This window comes from Trichosurus vulpecula, chromosome 3 (assembly GCF_011100635.1).
Source record: "Trichosurus vulpecula isolate mTriVul1 chromosome 3, mTriVul1.pri, whole genome shotgun sequence".
NCBI classification, from domain to species: Eukaryota; Metazoa; Chordata; class Mammalia; order Diprotodontia; family Phalangeridae; genus Trichosurus; species Trichosurus vulpecula.
Genome location: NC_050575.1, coordinates 389,546,406 through 389,563,222, shown reverse-complemented (window position 1 = coordinate 389,563,222; position 16,817 = coordinate 389,546,406). Strand labels below are relative to the sequence as shown.

The 16,817-nt window shown below is 48.9% G+C and overlaps 1 protein-coding gene across 1 annotated transcript in view; it reads left to right on the top strand.

Moving 5' to 3' along the window:
* PIEZO1 (piezo type mechanosensitive ion channel component 1) overlaps nucleotides 1-16,817 on the top strand; it is a 175,989-nt gene that overhangs the window by 89,645 nt on the left and 69,527 nt on the right. The window contains exons 3-5 of the mRNA XM_036750066.1: nucleotides 11,674-11,796; nucleotides 14,544-14,586; nucleotides 14,979-15,132. Of these exons, the coding sequence (XP_036605961.1) occupies nucleotides 11,674-11,796; nucleotides 14,544-14,586; nucleotides 14,979-15,132 (320 nt within the window). The remainder of the gene's footprint in view (nucleotides 1-11,673; nucleotides 11,797-14,543; nucleotides 14,587-14,978; nucleotides 15,133-16,817) is intronic.

The window sequence follows — 16,817 nt, the reverse complement described above, 5'->3', positions numbered from 1 at the left end:
ACGTTGGTAGCATATGGACACATGACCCTTTAAGGTAGTAACTTTCTGAGCAAGGGGGTGGGGTGGGGTCTTCTTTAAAAATGCAGACACACTGAAGTGTTAGGGACCTACCAGTCTTTTCCTCTGGAAGGCCGGAGGTGGGAGGCAGAGATCGTGGACTTGTTGGGAGAGGAGAGAAGGCACCCAGGTTCTTGAAGGGTGGGGCCCTGTTGGGCAAGTGTGAGCCTGGGCTGGCTAGAGAGCCTGAATCGGGGCCCTACTGTTGGAACCGGGCAGGGTCTTAGGTCACAGAATGTTTTTATAAAAATAGATTGCTATTCATATCTTTTGTTTTTACATCATCTAGATTTTCCCCTGTGTCCCTCCCCTCCCCCCAAAAATTACAGGAAGAATGGAGCAGGAAATTCAGCAAAACCAATCAGCACATTGAAAAAAATCTGTTGTTATGTATAATGTTCCACACCTATGGACCCCCTTCTCTGCAAAGGAGAGGGGAGGGGAAGGGGTCTTCCTGGGAGCCAAGCTTGGTCTTTGTAGTTCTGTACTGTAGCATGTTAGAGTCTAGTCCAATTCTGCCATTTCACAGCTGAGCAAACTGAGGCCCACAGTGACTTGCCCAGAGGAGCCAAACCTAGATGAAATTCCAGGTCTTCTGACTCCCGAGGCCCAATGCCTTTTTCCACTATATCATAATTCCGTAGTAGGAAGGGGGAAGAAATGAGCTCTTAGATGTGTTAAAATCCGTCTCCAGCCCTGCATCTGAGATGCTATCATCCCCCTTTTATCTCTGGCCTGATGGCTGCACCCACAGCCCCGCCTATGACCCCCACGCTTTCCCTCTCCTCCTTTCTCCCCCTTCTCCAGGGACATGCACACCCCCTCTGGCTGACTCTCCTTTACCCCTGCTTCTTTCTCTCTTTCTGCTCCAAGCCCGGGCCCCAGCCAGGAGCAAACGGTTCCAAATGTTCCGGGTGCCTTTGCCATCCCTCCTCCAGCTTGCCTTCTTTCCCACACTGCTCCTCATTCCTTCCAGGAGCTCCACCCTGCTGCTCCCTGATGTTCCTGATCCCCTCCACCCCTGAGCTGGAAGGAGATCTTAGAGGCCACCTCCCCAAACCCCTGCTGGCCCCCAGTTCACAGTCTGTCAGTAATATGGACCAGCCACCTGGTGTGCCCTCACCCACGGAGGCCCCGGGTGTGCTCCCTTACTTCCAGGAATTAAGGAGGAGGAGGAGGAGGAGTAGAGACACAGTACCTGTTTGCAAGGGCCTTACAACATACTCGGGGTACCACTCACCCACACACATACATGTGAAAGAAATGAGCAACATGTTGCCAGATTCCTATGCTGATGCTTCCTCATAGCATGGAACTGAGCCAGCATTCTTGAAGCCTGGCAAGGCACAGGCTTTGGTGGGTCCTGGCCAGGGCAGCAGAGTGGTGCAGTAAGTAGAGTGCTGGGCCTGGAGTCAGGAAGAGCTGAGTTCTAATCCAGCCTCAGAGGTGGGATTTGAACCCAAGTCTTCTTACTCCAGGCCCAATGCCTTATTTACTGTACTACTCTGGGCTTTAGTTTCCACATCTGTAAATGAAGGATTGAACCAGGTGGCTCTCTGGTTGTTTTCAGCCTGTGAACCAAAATTAAGACCCAATGAGAGACTCTGTGTCTTGTCAGTGAACCAGCCTAGCTAGGTCTGGTGATAGAGAGGCCAAGAAAGACTTCTTGCGGAAGATGGGGTTTGAGCTGAGTCTTGAAGGAAGCCAGGGGGTTGAGGCGAGGAGCGAGGGCATCTCTAGCCTGGGAGACAGCCGGTGGAAAGGCATGGAGGGCGAGAGGAACAGTGGGTAGGCCAGGAGAGCTGGATTGTAGGGTTCGGAAGGAACTGGAGTGTAAGAAGATTGGAGAGATAGGAAGGGGTCAAGTTGGGAAATCACAGCTTCTTTGAGGAGCTGTGGATCTCCTTTCTATCATCTACGTGGATACTCCATGATGTTGCCCCTGTGGGAGAGTGGGAGTTTCCCATCAACCACCACTCAAGGGAGAACGGAAGGGGATTGGAGGATTTAGAAGGATTCTTCCTCAGCAGAGGCAGGAGCTATGCAGGCTCAGATCCCCAGAGAGGCTTCTCTTCGTCTTAGATGTGTCTAGGTGTAGCTTGTGGAATAGGCAGATACAACACCCACTTCTTTTCTTTCTTTTTTTTTGGGGGGGGGGAGGGGAGAAGGCAGGGCAATTGGGGTTAAGTGTGTCAAGTGTCTGAGTCTGGATTTGAACTCAGGTCCTCCTGACTCCAGGGCCCGTGCTCTACTCACTGCGCCACCTAGCTGCCCCAATACCCAATTCTTTAAGGCCAGGCAGGAAAGAGAGGTGTCAGTGAGCTCAAGGAAGCTCCAAGGCTGAGAGACAATGAGAATCATTTGCTGTTCAGTTGTTTCGGTCATGTCTGACTCTTGGTGACCCCATTTGGGGTTTTCTTGGCAGAGATACTAGAGTGGTTTGCCATTTTCTTCTCCAGCTCATTTTACAGATGAGGAAACTGAGGCAAGCAGGGTTAAGTGACTTGCCCAGGGTCACACAGCTAGAGGCTGAGGTCACATTTGGACTCAAGAAGTTGCGCCACCTAGCGGCCAATGATACTCATAGCTGGATTGTTACACTCTTCCTTCTGGTTGATCTCCCTAGCTCGTCTCCCTCCTCCTCAGTCCATCCTCCACTCAGCTGACAAAAGGACCTTCCTAAAGTGCAGGTCTGACCCCGTCACTTCTCATACTCAATAACCTTTAGTGGCTCCCTGTTTCCTCCAGGATCAAATATAACACACACACACCCCGTTGGCATTTAAAGCCCTCACAACTTGGTCCTTTCCTACCTTTCCAGTCTCCTTACACTTTAATTCCCTCCCCAAACTCCAGGGACACTGGTGCTCTTGCTGTTGCTTGTACTCGGCGCTCCATCTCCCGTCCCCCCTGCATTTCCATTGGCTCTCCCCCAAGGTTGTCTCCTGGCCTCCCTGGAGACTCAGCTCAAACCTTACTGTCTGTGATGAGGACCTCCAGGCTGTTTCACGGACAACGTCCATCTTTTGGCTCCGGGCATTCCCTCTGGCTGTCTCCCATGCCTGGACTGCTCTCCCTCCTCATCTCTGCCCTCTGACCCCTCTGGCTTCCTTCTCCAGAGGCCTTCCCCCATTAATTATTTCCTATTTGTCCTGTACACAACTTGTTTTTACATAGCTTTTGTTTGTTGTTTCCCCCATTAGATTGGCAGCTCCTTGAGAGCAGGGACTGTCGTTTGCCCCTTTTTGTATCCTTGGGGCTTAGCACAGTAACTGGCACACAGTAGACTCTTAATACAGGTTTTTTAATTGATAAATGCTTATTGGTTGACTTGTGTCAGTTAAGCCCCTAGGTGGGGCAGTAGATAGAGTACTGGGCTTGGAATCAGGAAACCCCATCTTCCTGAGTTCAAATCCAGCCTCAGACACTTACTAGCTGTGTTACCCTAGGCAAGTCACTTCACCCTGTTTGCCTCAGTTTCCTCATCTGTAAAATGTGATGGAGTAGGAAATGGCAAAGCACTCAACATCTTTGTCAAGAAAATCACAAATGGAGTCACAAAGAGTTGGACACAACCGAAACAACTCAACAATACCACTTATTATACGGCAGGCATGGAGCATACAAAGACCCACAAGGAGCTAAAAGCTCCTTGGAGGTGAGGGGAGGGCAGGGAACATGCATATACATTTGTATACAGAAAGGTACTTTTGGTGGGGAGAGCATTAGCAGGTTTGGTGATCAGGGAAGGCTTCATGGAGGAGGTTGAGATGAGTTTCATGCCTCACCAAGTTCACTTTCTAAGATGTGGGAGATCTCCCAGCATCCCCAGCATCAGATTCCCCTGATCTCCTACTACCCACCCATCCTGCACTCTGCTATGGGCAAGGGTGTTAGTAATAATAATCCTGTACATATGTATAGTGTTTTATGTTTTTCATTAAGAGTTAAATTCAACATTGGCTAAGCACCTACTGTGTTTAGGGCACCATGCTCTGCCTTAGAGGACATACGGCGTTTAGCCAGGACATAGTCCTTGCCTCTATGGAGCTTTCCATCTAGCTGGGGGATATGATACAAACACAAATATCCATAATGGAGAGTAATCTTTACTAGGTGGCCAAAGCTGGGCTAAGCCAAGATTTGGAACTGTGCATGGTGGTTGAAAGAATGCTGTCACTTTGCTGCTGAGTTCTCAGAGGGATGAGTGCCCCTAGCTTCCAGAATCATGGGTCTATGTGAAGAAAGAGTCTTGGGCTTTGAATTCAAAGACGTGTGTTCAAATCTGGCTCTGCTGCCAATTTGCTGTGTGACCTTGGACAAGGCACCACTTCCTTCTGGGCCTTCTGTGTTCCCCTCAATGAAGTGGAGGGATTGGATGAGGTGGCCTCAAAGGCCCATCTGGCACCATCGCCTGGGATTCCAGGTCTGCAGTTTCTGAGTTCTCCCATCTGTTCCTTGGTGCTTGTGCAGGCTGGAGCAGAGGTGACTCAGGGCTGGGTCATAGCTGCTTCCTCTGGGAGGCTTTCATCTCTCCCTGGTCTGAGACAACTTCCGAGTGAGCCCTCTCTGATGCTACAGACAGCCTCTGCCATACCTCCAGTCTAGGATGTGGGCACGAGAGTCAAGAAACTGTCAGCAGATGGGAGGATAGAGGTGGCTTCAGCCAGAAGACCCTTGGGAGGAGAAGAGGGATGTTGACTGGGTTCCTTTAACACAGGAGCTGAAGTTCAAAACAGAAAAAAATAAAAAGACCACAAACCCATCTAGGCATCCCTTCCCTGGGGACCTCTGCCCAGGAATTCTTATATATCCATTCTGCAGAGAGGTAAACTGAGACACAGAGTGGTGAACAGCATTTGCAGGGCCACACAGTAGTGAGGCCCTGAATTTCTATGTGAGTCTCCTAAACCACTACTCTTTTAACTGACTCAGGGATAGTGCCAGTCAACTTGGGTCTCACCGCCTTTCAGGCTGGTTCCTGTGGTTTGGGGCTGGGAGCATCTTCCCGCGCTGTCTCTTTGAGACAGATGGGAAGAAAGAGGCGAGGGCCAGGATCCAGGCACATGTTGGTTGGGCATCGTTCCAGCTGTCCCAGTGGGAAGGGCCTGATTGGTGCCTGCAAACCCTTGGGAGTGGGTAGGAGACTGCACGCGCCTTTATGTGGCACGTATATAGAAACCCCAGGCCTCCCTGTGCCAAGCACAACACTTGGGAGGCAGGAAGGGGAACAGAGAGGAGCAGACAGAGGGCCTTGTCCAGAGGCTTTGCACTGAGTGTGCCAAGCTTCCCCTGGTCTCCTGAGTGCTTTTCCTGGGCCTCTGGGCTTCCAGGCTGGCACACTTTGAATGGAGCTTTGAGAGGGCAGGGCCTACGAGGGGCAGGGCAGTAGTCTCTTCCTCACTTTAAGGGGACAGGCTATCACGACTGAATTCAATTTATTAAACAGCCACTGTATGCAAGATACCATGCTAAGCCCTGGGTATACAGATGTAAAACAAACAAAACCAAAAAAGACAGCCCCTTCTCTGAAAGAGCTTATGTTCTCTTGAGGGGATATAAGTAAATACAGGTTAATTTAGGGAAAGAGAGAAATTCAAAACCCAGGGGTCAGGGAAGGCTTTGTCAAAGATGGAGCACCTGAACTGGGCCTTTCTTGGAGGAGTCAGGTGAGGAGGGGGGGCATGGGGTACAGCTGGAGGAGATGTGCAGGGGCAGAAGATGAAATGTTGAGTTTGGGGACCAGCTAGTTGTCCTGCATGACTGAAAAGTAAGGTTGTGAAGAGGAATGAGATGTGATGAGGCTGTAAAGCTAAGTTGGAGCCAGGTGATGGAGGATATTAAAAGCCAGCCGGAGAAGCATGTATTCTGTCCTAGAAGTGATGAGAAACCACTTTTTTGAATTGGGAGGTGACATGTTTGGGCCTGTGCTTAAGGAATCTAATGATTGAAGAGGTGAGAGATGGAAAGAATGGAGACCGAATAGGAACGATTAGGGTCCAGGTGAGAGGTGGTGAGGACTTGAGCTAGAGTGGTGGCTGTGTGAGTAGAGAGAGAAAGAGGGATGGATGTGAGAGGTGCCATGGCAGAAGAATGGCACAGAATTGCACTGCTGATTGGGTGGGGCAGGGGAAGAGGAAGAATGAAGAGTCTAAGATGACTTAGAAGGTATGGTACCCTCACCAGAGAAAAAGAAATTTGGAGGAGGGCTGAGTTTGAAAGGTCATGAGGAGTTACATGAACTGATACACAGTGAAGTGAGCAGAACCAGGAGAACATTGTACACAGTTAACAGTAACATCGTACGATGATCAACTGTGAATGACTTAGCTATTCCCAGTGATACAATGATCCAAGACAATTCCAAAGGACTCATGATGAAAAATGCTGTCCATTTCCACAGAAAGAACTGATGACATCTCAATGCACATCAAAGCATACTTTTTTTTAACTTTCTTTATTATCCTTGGTGGGGTTTTTTGGTCTGCATTTTCTTTTGCAACATGGCTAATATGGAAATGTTTTGCGTGACTGCACATGTATAATCTGTATCAAATTGCTTGCCTTCTTGAGGAAGGGAGAGAATTTAGAACTCAAAAATTTTTAAAAGAATGTTAATTTTTGTTTACATGTAATTGAGAAAAAAAGTTAAATAAAAATAAAATGCTAAAAAAGAAAGACGATGAGTTCAGTTTCGGGCATTCCAATGGAATATCCAAGAGGAGATGTCTAGCAGGCAATCAGTGACCTAAAATTGGGGTTCAAGAGAGAAATGAGGGTTATAGAGTTGGGAAGTCATCTGCATAGAGAAGGTGGTTAAGTTAATTGATTCATGAGATCACTAAGAGGAGAGATTTTCAAAGGGAAAAAAGAAGACTCAGAACAAAATTTGGGGTGAGGGGACACCCATGTTTAGGAGGTAGGAGATATATCATGTTCCAGCAAAGGAGACTGAAAAGGAGTGGTCAGAGAGGTAGGAACAATGTCATGGAGACTAAGAAAGGAAAAGTTAAGTTAGTCATTCATCAGCTCCTTCAATAAGTCTATCCAAGAGGAAGAGGTAGTTAACAGCATCAAAAGATAAGTCAGAGGCTGAGGACTCAGAAAAGACACTGGAGTCTCAGGATTGGAAGAATCCTATAGTCAAACTCATGCCTGAGTAAGAACCCTCTCTAAAACATGCCAAACAAGTTTTGGTCCTGCTTTTGTTTGAAGAGGGGAGCGCACCAACAGCAGTCTGTCCCACTTTTGTACAGTGCTAATTGTTAGGCTTATTTTTCTTTGTTTTTCAGTCACGTCTGATTCTCTGTGATCCCATTTGGGGTTTTCTTGGCAAAGGTACCAGAGTGTTTTGCCATTTCCTTCTCTAGCTCATCTGACAGATGAGGGAACTGAAGCAAACAAGGTTAAGTGACTTGCCCAGGGTCACACAGACATAGTAAGTGTCTAAGACCAGATTTGAACCCCAGAAGATGACTTTAGGCCAGACACTCTATCCACTGCGCTGCCTAGCTTCTTTACTTCAAGCCTAAATCTGCCTCTCTCTAGCTTTCATCCATGAGTTCTAGGTCTACCCCTTTGGGACCAGACAGAACAAACTACCTCTCTTCTTCATGCGATAGTCTTACAACTACCAACAGGTAGCTATCATGTCATGGTCTCCCATCCCACCACCCTGCTCTCTTCTTCAGTCTAAACATCACTACTTCCTTCAAAGCACTGTCAAATGGCAAAGCTTCAAGGCTTTTTACCATCCTGGTTACCCTCAACCAGACACTCCAACTTATCAATGGCTTTCCTAAAATGTGCAACTAGACATGGTTTGACCAGGACAATGTACAACAGAATTGTTTCCTCTATAGTCTTGATCAACAATGTCCCTCAGTACCTTAGTCTTAGGGGCTGTCATGACTATTTTTTGAGTATTCAGTCCTCTAAATCCACACCCTACTCCCCAGCTTTTTCATACAAGTTGCTGTCTGGCAAACCCTCACTTTCTTAGGAAATCAGCTTTTTGAGCCCAAGTGTAAGACTTTACATTTATCCCATTAGATTTCATCTTATTACATTTGTCCTAGAATTCTATTCTATCAGACCTTTTTGGTTCTGAATATCATTTAACTGGTGTTAGCCCTTCTCCCTGATTTTGTGTCATCTGCAAATTGAATATGTGTACTATTTCTGCCTTTCTGCAAGTCACTGATAAAAGTGTTCGTCAGCGCTAAGCACAGATCTAGTGTCCTCCCAAGTTTCATTGGTAACTTTTTTGTTTGTTTTTCTCATGACACTTTAAAAAAATTCGACTAATTTTTATAATAAACAAAAATCTATTTTTTCTTTCTCCCAATTAAAAAAAGCCACACAATTAAAAAGGAAATAGAAAAAACAAAACCCAAGTAACAAATATGCACAATCAAGCAAAACCAATTCTCCCACTGGCCATGACCAAGAAATATATTTGTCTTGATCTGTTCTCTGAGTCATTGGTAGCCTTTGAGAAAATGTTTCAGGAGAGCTGAGGGGTCTGAAGTCAGATGGGTGGGTTGAGAAAGGAGAAAGTAGAGGGAGTAGGTGTAGACAGCTCTTTCTAGGAGTTTGGCAGTGAAAAGGAGGAAACTGCAGAATCATTATTTGAGGGTGTGGCAGGGTCAAATGAAGGTTTTTCTAAAAGGATGAGTTAGACCTGTGGAGAGTTATCTTGCTCTCCTCCTGAGTGAGTGCACCAGAAAAGAGAATCATAGAGCTGAGAATCATAGAGTTAGAGCTCAGTTCTGTCTGGTCTCAAGGGGGCAGACCTAGAACTCATGGATGAAAGCTAGAGAGAGACAGCTTTAGGCTGGATGTAGAGAAGCTAGGCAGCACAGTGGATAGAGTGTCAGGCCCGAAGTCATCTTCCTGGGTTTAAATCTGGTCTCAGACACTTACTGTGTCTGTGTGACCCTGGGCAAGTCACTTAACCCTGTTTGCCTCAGTTTCCTCATCTGTCAAATGAGCTGGAGAAGGAAATAGCAAAAAGAGAATCACAGAGTTAGAGCTGGGAGAGACCTCAGAGGTCATGGAGTTCAACCTCTTCACTTTGTAGACAAGGAAGCAGGGGCCATGGAAGGGAAGGAAAAGGCAGGGCCAGGATCTGAAAATCCTGATTTTCTGACTCCAAATCCAGGGCTTTTCCCATCAGACCCTGCTGCCTTTCAAGCATCCGTGAGGATGCTTAGCTTGGTTGTTTTTCCAGTTGCTAGCCTCAGAGGTCAGGGACTTATCCAAAACAGTCCCCAGTTTTCCCAATAACCCTATATGGGTCTAACATCCGAAAATGTACTTAAACCCTTTGAAAGAACAGATTAAGAATCAAACAATTTGGGTTTTAGTCTGGGTTCTGCTGCTTACAGTGAAACCTTAGGCAAGATGCTTCCCTTCCTGGACCTCAGTTTCCACCTCTGTAAAAAGAGAGAGTGAGGCTAGATGACACTTAAGGACATTCTGTGGGTCTTTGATCCTTCTAAGGGGTGAGCACACATTGGTCTATGTGTGTGTATGTGTCTTTGATCACAAACTGAGAGCTAGAAGGGGCCTTTGAGTCCACAGAGTCCAATCTTCTCCTTTTCCTGAAGAGGTTGAGGGTTGAAGTGACCTGAGGTGGGGAGGGGACTTACCCAGGGTTAGTCTGAGGAAGGATTTGAACTCTAGTCTGATACCAAGTCTAGGACTCCATCCATCATGGTACCTGGCCCAGTGTTCGCCCTTCTGTGGAACGTCAAAGCTGGGAGGTGGCGATGGGGGAGAGGTTGAAGGGTGTTCAAGATTACTGGAGGGACACAAAGAGGGAGGGAGGGGTCCAGGGCATTCATAAAGTCCTTCCAGACTCCCCCACTTAACAGATTCTTAGAGGCGGACTCAGACTGAGTTTTCTATATGTGCTACAGCTCCCTCTGCTGGTCTGAAGAGGTAACAGCTTAAACTAGCCACTCCTCCTGGCTGATACTTCTCAGGGAAGATGACTGTGTGGCCCTGGGCAAATCCGGAATTCAAGTCATTCCTCATACACTAGCTGTGTAACCCTGCTCAAGTCATAGCCTCTGCCTCAGTTTCCTCATGCATAAGTGAAAGGGATTAGACTCTGAGAACCCTTCCAGGTACAAGTCTCTGATCCTGTGAACCTCTGACTCACATGGCCACACAGACCCTGATGGGCAGTGGAGACAGCATAGAGCATCCTGCACCTGTGAGGCAGAAAATTGGGATTGGAGTTTCTTACTCTGAAATTTACCTTGAACAAGGTCACCTCTGCCTCTCTGAAATTTAATTTCTGGGCCAGCTAGGTGGCACAGTGGATCTCAGAACACTGGCCCTGGAGTCAGGAGGACCTGAGTTCAAATCTGAGCTCAGATACTTACCAGCTGTATGACCCTGGGCAAGTCACTTAACCCCAATTGACCCCCTCCAAAAAACCCAACCCTCAAATTCCTCACCAGTAAAATGGTGATAGTAATCTTTGTCTTGCCCACCTCAAAGGGCTGTTGTATGTAAGTCAGTATGCTATAAAAATGTGAGCAGCCCACTTACTCTGCACTGAGGCAGCTGAGACCCAGAGGTCGCCCAAGGTGACCAAGGTCACGTAGCCAGTGAACGAAGGACAGACTCAGGACTCATGAATTTATTCAGCAAGCACTTAATTAAGCTTCTACTATGTGCAAGGTGCAGCTCAAAGCACATGGGATACAAGGAGGGATGTTATCTATACCCTGCCCTCAAGGCACTTATGGTCTAATCAGGAGGGAAAACGTATATATCAACAAGCATTGTGTGTGTTCTCTGCTCCCCTGGTGTGTCACACTTCCCTGGATCATAGATTTGTAGCTGGAAGGGTTATTAGAGGCCATCAGGTCCAGTCCCCTTTGCTTACAGATGAGGAAACTGAGGCCCAGAGAGGTTAAGCAATTTGCCCAGGGTCACTCAGCTAGTAAGTGTCTGAGGCATGACTTGGCCTCAGGCCTTCCTCCCTGCAGTATCCTGGCCTCTCCACCATGCTGCTACTTTCCTCAGCCTCTACTTGAAGCCCTCAAGTGAGGGGAGAACTCACTCCCTAGCCAAGAAGCCCATTTACTTTTGGCGGTCCATGATCGTGGTCCTCAGAGTCAGCCAAAATCTCCCTCTGAAACTTCCACCAGTCACTCCTAGTCTTGTCTTTTGGGGCCAAGAAGAACAGATTGAATCTTTTTTTTCCATGTGATAATCTTTTAAATACTTAAAGGACAGAAATCATGTCCCGCTCCTTTCCTTGCCCCCCTTCCCCAAATCTTTTCTCCCCGTTAAACATCCCGGCTCCTTTGACTGCTTCTCAGATGCCACGGCTGTGGCTTCTTGGAGATCTCCCTTTGGGCAAAGTCCTACCTTGTCCGTGTTCTTCTGGTATAGTCTTCTAAAACCCCCAGAATGGATTTGGATTTGGAGTCAGAAAATTTTTTATGCAAAAGCTTGTCTGGTTATAGCTTACCCTGGCCTGCGTTTGTGCCTTAGGGCTGCAGAGAACCAAACCCAGCCTTTGATGTCCATGTACAGGCCGGGATCAATATCACAGTGTCTTTCTTTCCTCCCCCTCTCCCACCTGTCTTCCAGGTTCCACAGGTCACCTCCTTCGAGCCCTCCTGTGCATCAGCATCCTCTTCCTTCTCGCTCACATTGCCTTTCAGATATGCCTGCATACGGTGCCTGGCCTGGACGAGCGGCTGGGAACCAATTGTGAGTAGCCCAGATCCTGGGAGGGGGAGGAGGAGGGGAGCTGAGGGGAAGACCAGGGGAGAATTCCCCCTCCCAAATCTGGCAACTGAGGGAAGTCCTTAGACTGCCCCTTACTGGCATCTTGGCTGGAGTTAGGCCATGGCTTGGTAGAGCCAAAGGTGGGTCCCTGGGACTGGGGAGGTGGGAAATGTCAAGATGCTTCAGGGACACAGTGAGGCCTCAGTCCCAGTTGACAGGGGCCCAGGCCTCACCCCTTATTCTACAAGCAAGGACAGGACACTCCTTGGGCCGTAGCTGATGCTTGGGCTCTGCTTTGGGAGCCGGTTGTGCAGGAGCTAGGATCTGCTCTGGTGCACCTGTGGAATTTTCCTGGACAAGGTTGGGGTGGAAGGGGGATGGGGGAAAAAAGGCAGGAAAGAAGGATCAGGCACAGTGACCTCCAAACCCATCCTGTACTTCCTGGACAGAGATGACCTTGAGACCTACCCCCCCTACCCTCCACTCCTGGCCCACTGAGGTAGTCACCACTGTCTTCTCAGAGGCTGCTTGGGGGTAGTCTCCAAGGAGAGGTATTTTGAGTCTATGGAGTCCCAAGCCCTGGCTTCAGCTCTCCCTCCTCCCTCCTGCTTCCTCCTCTCCCCAGCTCTCTGTCCCCTTTCGCTAGGCCCAGCACTTATCCTGCTTTGCCTGCCCAACTCCTCCCCCCACCCCCTGCCCTTAGGAGACTTGGAGAGGCAAAGAAGGATCCCAGCTGCTCCTGGAATCTCACTGGGGGGCCCTGGCCTTCCCTCCCCACCCCATCCCTGTATAGGCTCCAACCTAATATGGACCCTTCATGGAAAGCCAGGCAGCAATTTATGGCTGCTCTATATGTGCCTAGCATTTGAATACCCCCAATAATAACCCAGATCTGCCCATCCCAGGTGGCCTCCCCATTCCTGTGTCGTGAGAGGACCCTAGAAGGGATCTGCTCATGCAGGACTAGAGGGCTTGGGAGGGAGCAGGAGAAATAATCCTCCAAGCCCAAGTGGAGCCCTGTTATAACCTCTGACCTTTCCAGCTGCCCTATTCTGGCATCCGCCCCATCTCAGAGGCGTGGATTCAGCCCCTGGGGACCCAGCTGGCTACTGTACAGTCTCACAGAATGTGAGAGCAGAGAGGGCCTTCTGACTGTATATAATGTCAGGGCAAGGAGAGAGACCTAAGAACTCAGAATGTCAGGGCTGGAAGGGACTTTAGGACCCGGAATGTGAGGGCTAAGAGGGACCTCAGAAGATAAAATTTAGGGAGCAAAGAAATATTAGAACATAGAACATAAAATGTCAGGGCTGGAGGGACCTTAGAACATGAGATTTCAGAGCCGGGAGGCACCTTAGAGCACAAAATGCCAGGTGTGGGAGAGACATTAGATTAGAGCATGAGATATCAGAGGTGGGAGGGACCATAGAACACAGAACGTCAGGTCTGGGAGAGACATTAGAACATGGGATGTCAGAGGTGGGAGGGGCCATAGAATACAGAATGTCAGGTCTGGGAGAGACATTAGAACATGGGATGTCAGAGGTAGGAGGGGCCATAGAATACAGAATGTCAGGTCTGGGAGAGACATTAGAACATGGCATGTCAAAGGTGAGAGGGACCATAGAATACAGAATGTCAGGTCTGGGAGAGACATTAGAACATGGGATGTCAGAAGTGGGAGGGACCTTAGAACATAGATTGACAGGATTGGGAAGGACTGTAGAGATCATTTAGCTCAGTCTTCTCCCCATACAGTTTTTACAGAGAAAGAGACTGAGGCTGGATAAGATAGCTGTGGCTCTTGCCCTCACAGAGTCAAGCTTGCCCATCTAGACCCAGAAATTACCCCCCCCTTACCTTCTGTGAAGCTTCCCTATCCCTGTTTTGTAGCCCTTCCTAGACCTGGCTGCTGCATGGCCCTCATCTCCTGCTCTCTGACACCCAACATTCTGACTTAGAGCTCTTCTTGAAACACCCCAATTCCACATGTTCCTAGGAATGATGGCTTGGCGTAGATTGATTTAAGAGTGTTACATCATACTCACTGAACCTCTAACTTTTCAAAGTGTTTTCCCAGCTGTTATCTCTTATTGGATTCTCACAATAAATGGGTGAATGGTACTCCAATTATACAGACAAGGAGATGGAAGCCTAGAGAAGTTCCATAGTGAGTGAGCAGGAGAGCCAGAATGTGAATGCAAGGTCCCTAAACACCAGCTCACTGTGCTACATGGTATCCCCTGTCCTCAGCACCTTGGATTCCCCTGCCCTAGTCCTTCTGGGAATAGCAAGGGAGGGATTAAGCACCATGATCTATTGGGAAAAGACTGCTGGGTTTGTGGCTGATAATTGAGATTCCAATCCTGGTTCTGCTAAGCGGGACCCTTGGGAACAGAACCAGTCACTGAGTCAAAGGACTCACTTAAAGAAGGAAGGAGATTAAAAAGTGTATGACCTTGGGAAAATCTCATCAGCTCACTGAGCTTTATCTGTAAACTGGGAGGCACCCTGTGTTGAGTCTGACTGCTGTCACTTCTGCCAATGGTTGGACTCCTTGGGACCTTCAGAGTGGTCTGGGAGCCCATGGCCTCTCCCTTATCAGGTGCCATGATAGTCACCAGCCAGAAAGCTGGGGGTGAAGGAAAGGGTAATCGGAATGGTTGGTGTCCCTGCTAGGGGTAAGGAAAGAACCCATCCAAGTAACCTCAGCCTCTCTTCCCTTGTAGGCAGTTCCTGGGAGATTCTGGCCTATCATGTGGGGGTCACCAGGTAAGAGAGTCCTCTGTACCCATCCTGTTCTTACAGGGATATCTCTCCCCACGGATGCCTTATGGCAAGATGTCTCCCACTCATAACTCTTCTCATCTTTGAAGTCTTAGTTCAAATGGCCACCACCTCCAGGAAACCTTCCTTGACTTCTCTCAGGGAAGCTTTCATTCCAATCCACACTGACATCTGTCGGCCTCTGGAGGGGCTGGATAGCAGCTTAGACCATAGTGGGGCATTGATGCTGTGGCTGCTGTATGGTTCTTTAGCTCATCTCCTTCCTTCCTCATTGCCCAGCGGGGAGAGCCCTATCCTGGTCCTGACGTGAACCCCCATCTGAGAACTGCCTGGGACACTGCGTGTTCCCCAGCTTGACATACTTCAAACCCTTACAGGCTAAACCTGGATGACATCCCCAACACCCTTCGTTTGGTGGCCCCAGACCTGGGCATCCTTGTGGTCTCCTCTGTCTGCTTGGGCCTCTATAACCGCCTTGTGAAGAAGACCCGCCGAGCCCAGCGCTCAATGGTCCCAGAACCACAGGAGCAGGTGCGTTGGAGCTCCTGGTTTGATTCTAGAATGCTTATGGGGAAGGCATGGAGATTCTCTGGACTGTGAAGAGTGGGGTGTAGAATGCTCTAGCTCTTAGTTAGGTTTGAGAACTCTGAGGGCTAGCTAGACCTCTTGGGTACTGGCTTGGGTAAGCATGGGTTGAAGTTTCCAGAGCTTGAATAGATTTAGATTTATCCAGCATTCAGGTTCTCTTGGGCAGATGAAATGGTATTGGATTGGGTTCTAGGGATATGGCGAAGGAAGGTTCTAGATCCTTGCAGGGTATGGGTCTAGGAACCCAGATGCTGGCTTATATTACAGGTATTAGGCATTCTAGAGTTCTCATGAGCCCAAGATTCTAGAACCACTGGAAAGTTTGGAAGCCTGGGAGTCTGAAAGGTGGGAAAGGCAGCACTTACCACAGTGAGAACTCCCAGGACTCAACCTTGATCTTCTTTCCTGGGGGGCCTGATTACTGGGGCTCAGCTGTTATCCCTTACATCCATGTGTGCCATTAATTAGGCAGGGGCCCAAATCAGAGAGTGGGTATGGTTCGCAAACCCATCTCCAGTGCTGAGAAAGCCAACAGACTTTGGGGGTCAGGAGAATGTGAAGGAAGGGAGAGTCCTTTGCCATTTCATGATTTGGCATTTTTGGCCCCCCAGCTGCCCCAGAGATGGCCTGGGATTCCCTTAGCCCTCATTCCTGGGACTGGGTAGTTGTAGTCAGGACCCAATGCCTATAACATATCCCTAAACCTCCCCCTTCCCTAATGCAAACATCTTTTCCCTGATCACCTAATAGTCCTCATCTCTTCACTGTTCCCTTGATCCTCTTCTATGCTTGGGGTGGGATGGACCGTCTCACGGTCCAGCTCATGACAGTATCCCTGCCTGGTCTCCACCTTCCTCCCATGCCCCACCCAAAAAACAGCCTTCCCTGAAAACCACATGAAGGAAAACCCAGCCACTGCCATGACTCATCCCCGTGGCCCTGGGCATGGCCTCTTTCCCCAGTGCCAAGAGCCAGCTCCTTCATGATGGAGGTCCATTGGCCCCAAACAGGCCCACGGTGGCCAGCCAGCTGGCTCTGGTACCCTCCCTGGGCTTGAAATCAGCAGCTGCCTCTCACCCAGGAGGAGACTGGGCATCAGCAACTTAGGCCCTGTTGAGAGAGGATTCTGACTGGGCTATATCAGCTAAGAGTAGAGAGCCATTGAAGGCTTAGGTATGCATACTCTGGAGTCAGCAGACACATTACCTGTCTCCTTCATCATGGTCCTATTTCTTGGGTTATCTCCTAAGCTTGTACCCTAGCTCCTAGCTCTGGGTTCTGCCCCTCCTGCCCATCCCTTTCCCTCCAACTCTGAGTCACTCAGAGTCGTGACACATGCCAGGGCAGCCGGTTGAGTCAGGACGGCATCTCCTATAGAAATAACAATTAACAGCAGAAGGGCCACACACTGACCCCCCAAACCCTTCTCCCTCCCCCGATCCAGCACCTGCTAGGTGTTCCTCATTCTCCTACTCCCCCTGACCTTCCTCACCCTCTTTGATCAAAGTGACAGAAGATCTTGCCCAAACTGGCAAGACTGGCTTTCCCCATGGCCCAATCCCACCCAGGCTACCCCCGAAGCTGGCTGCCTTTCAGAGTCACTATCCTCAGTTTCCCCATTTGCATTT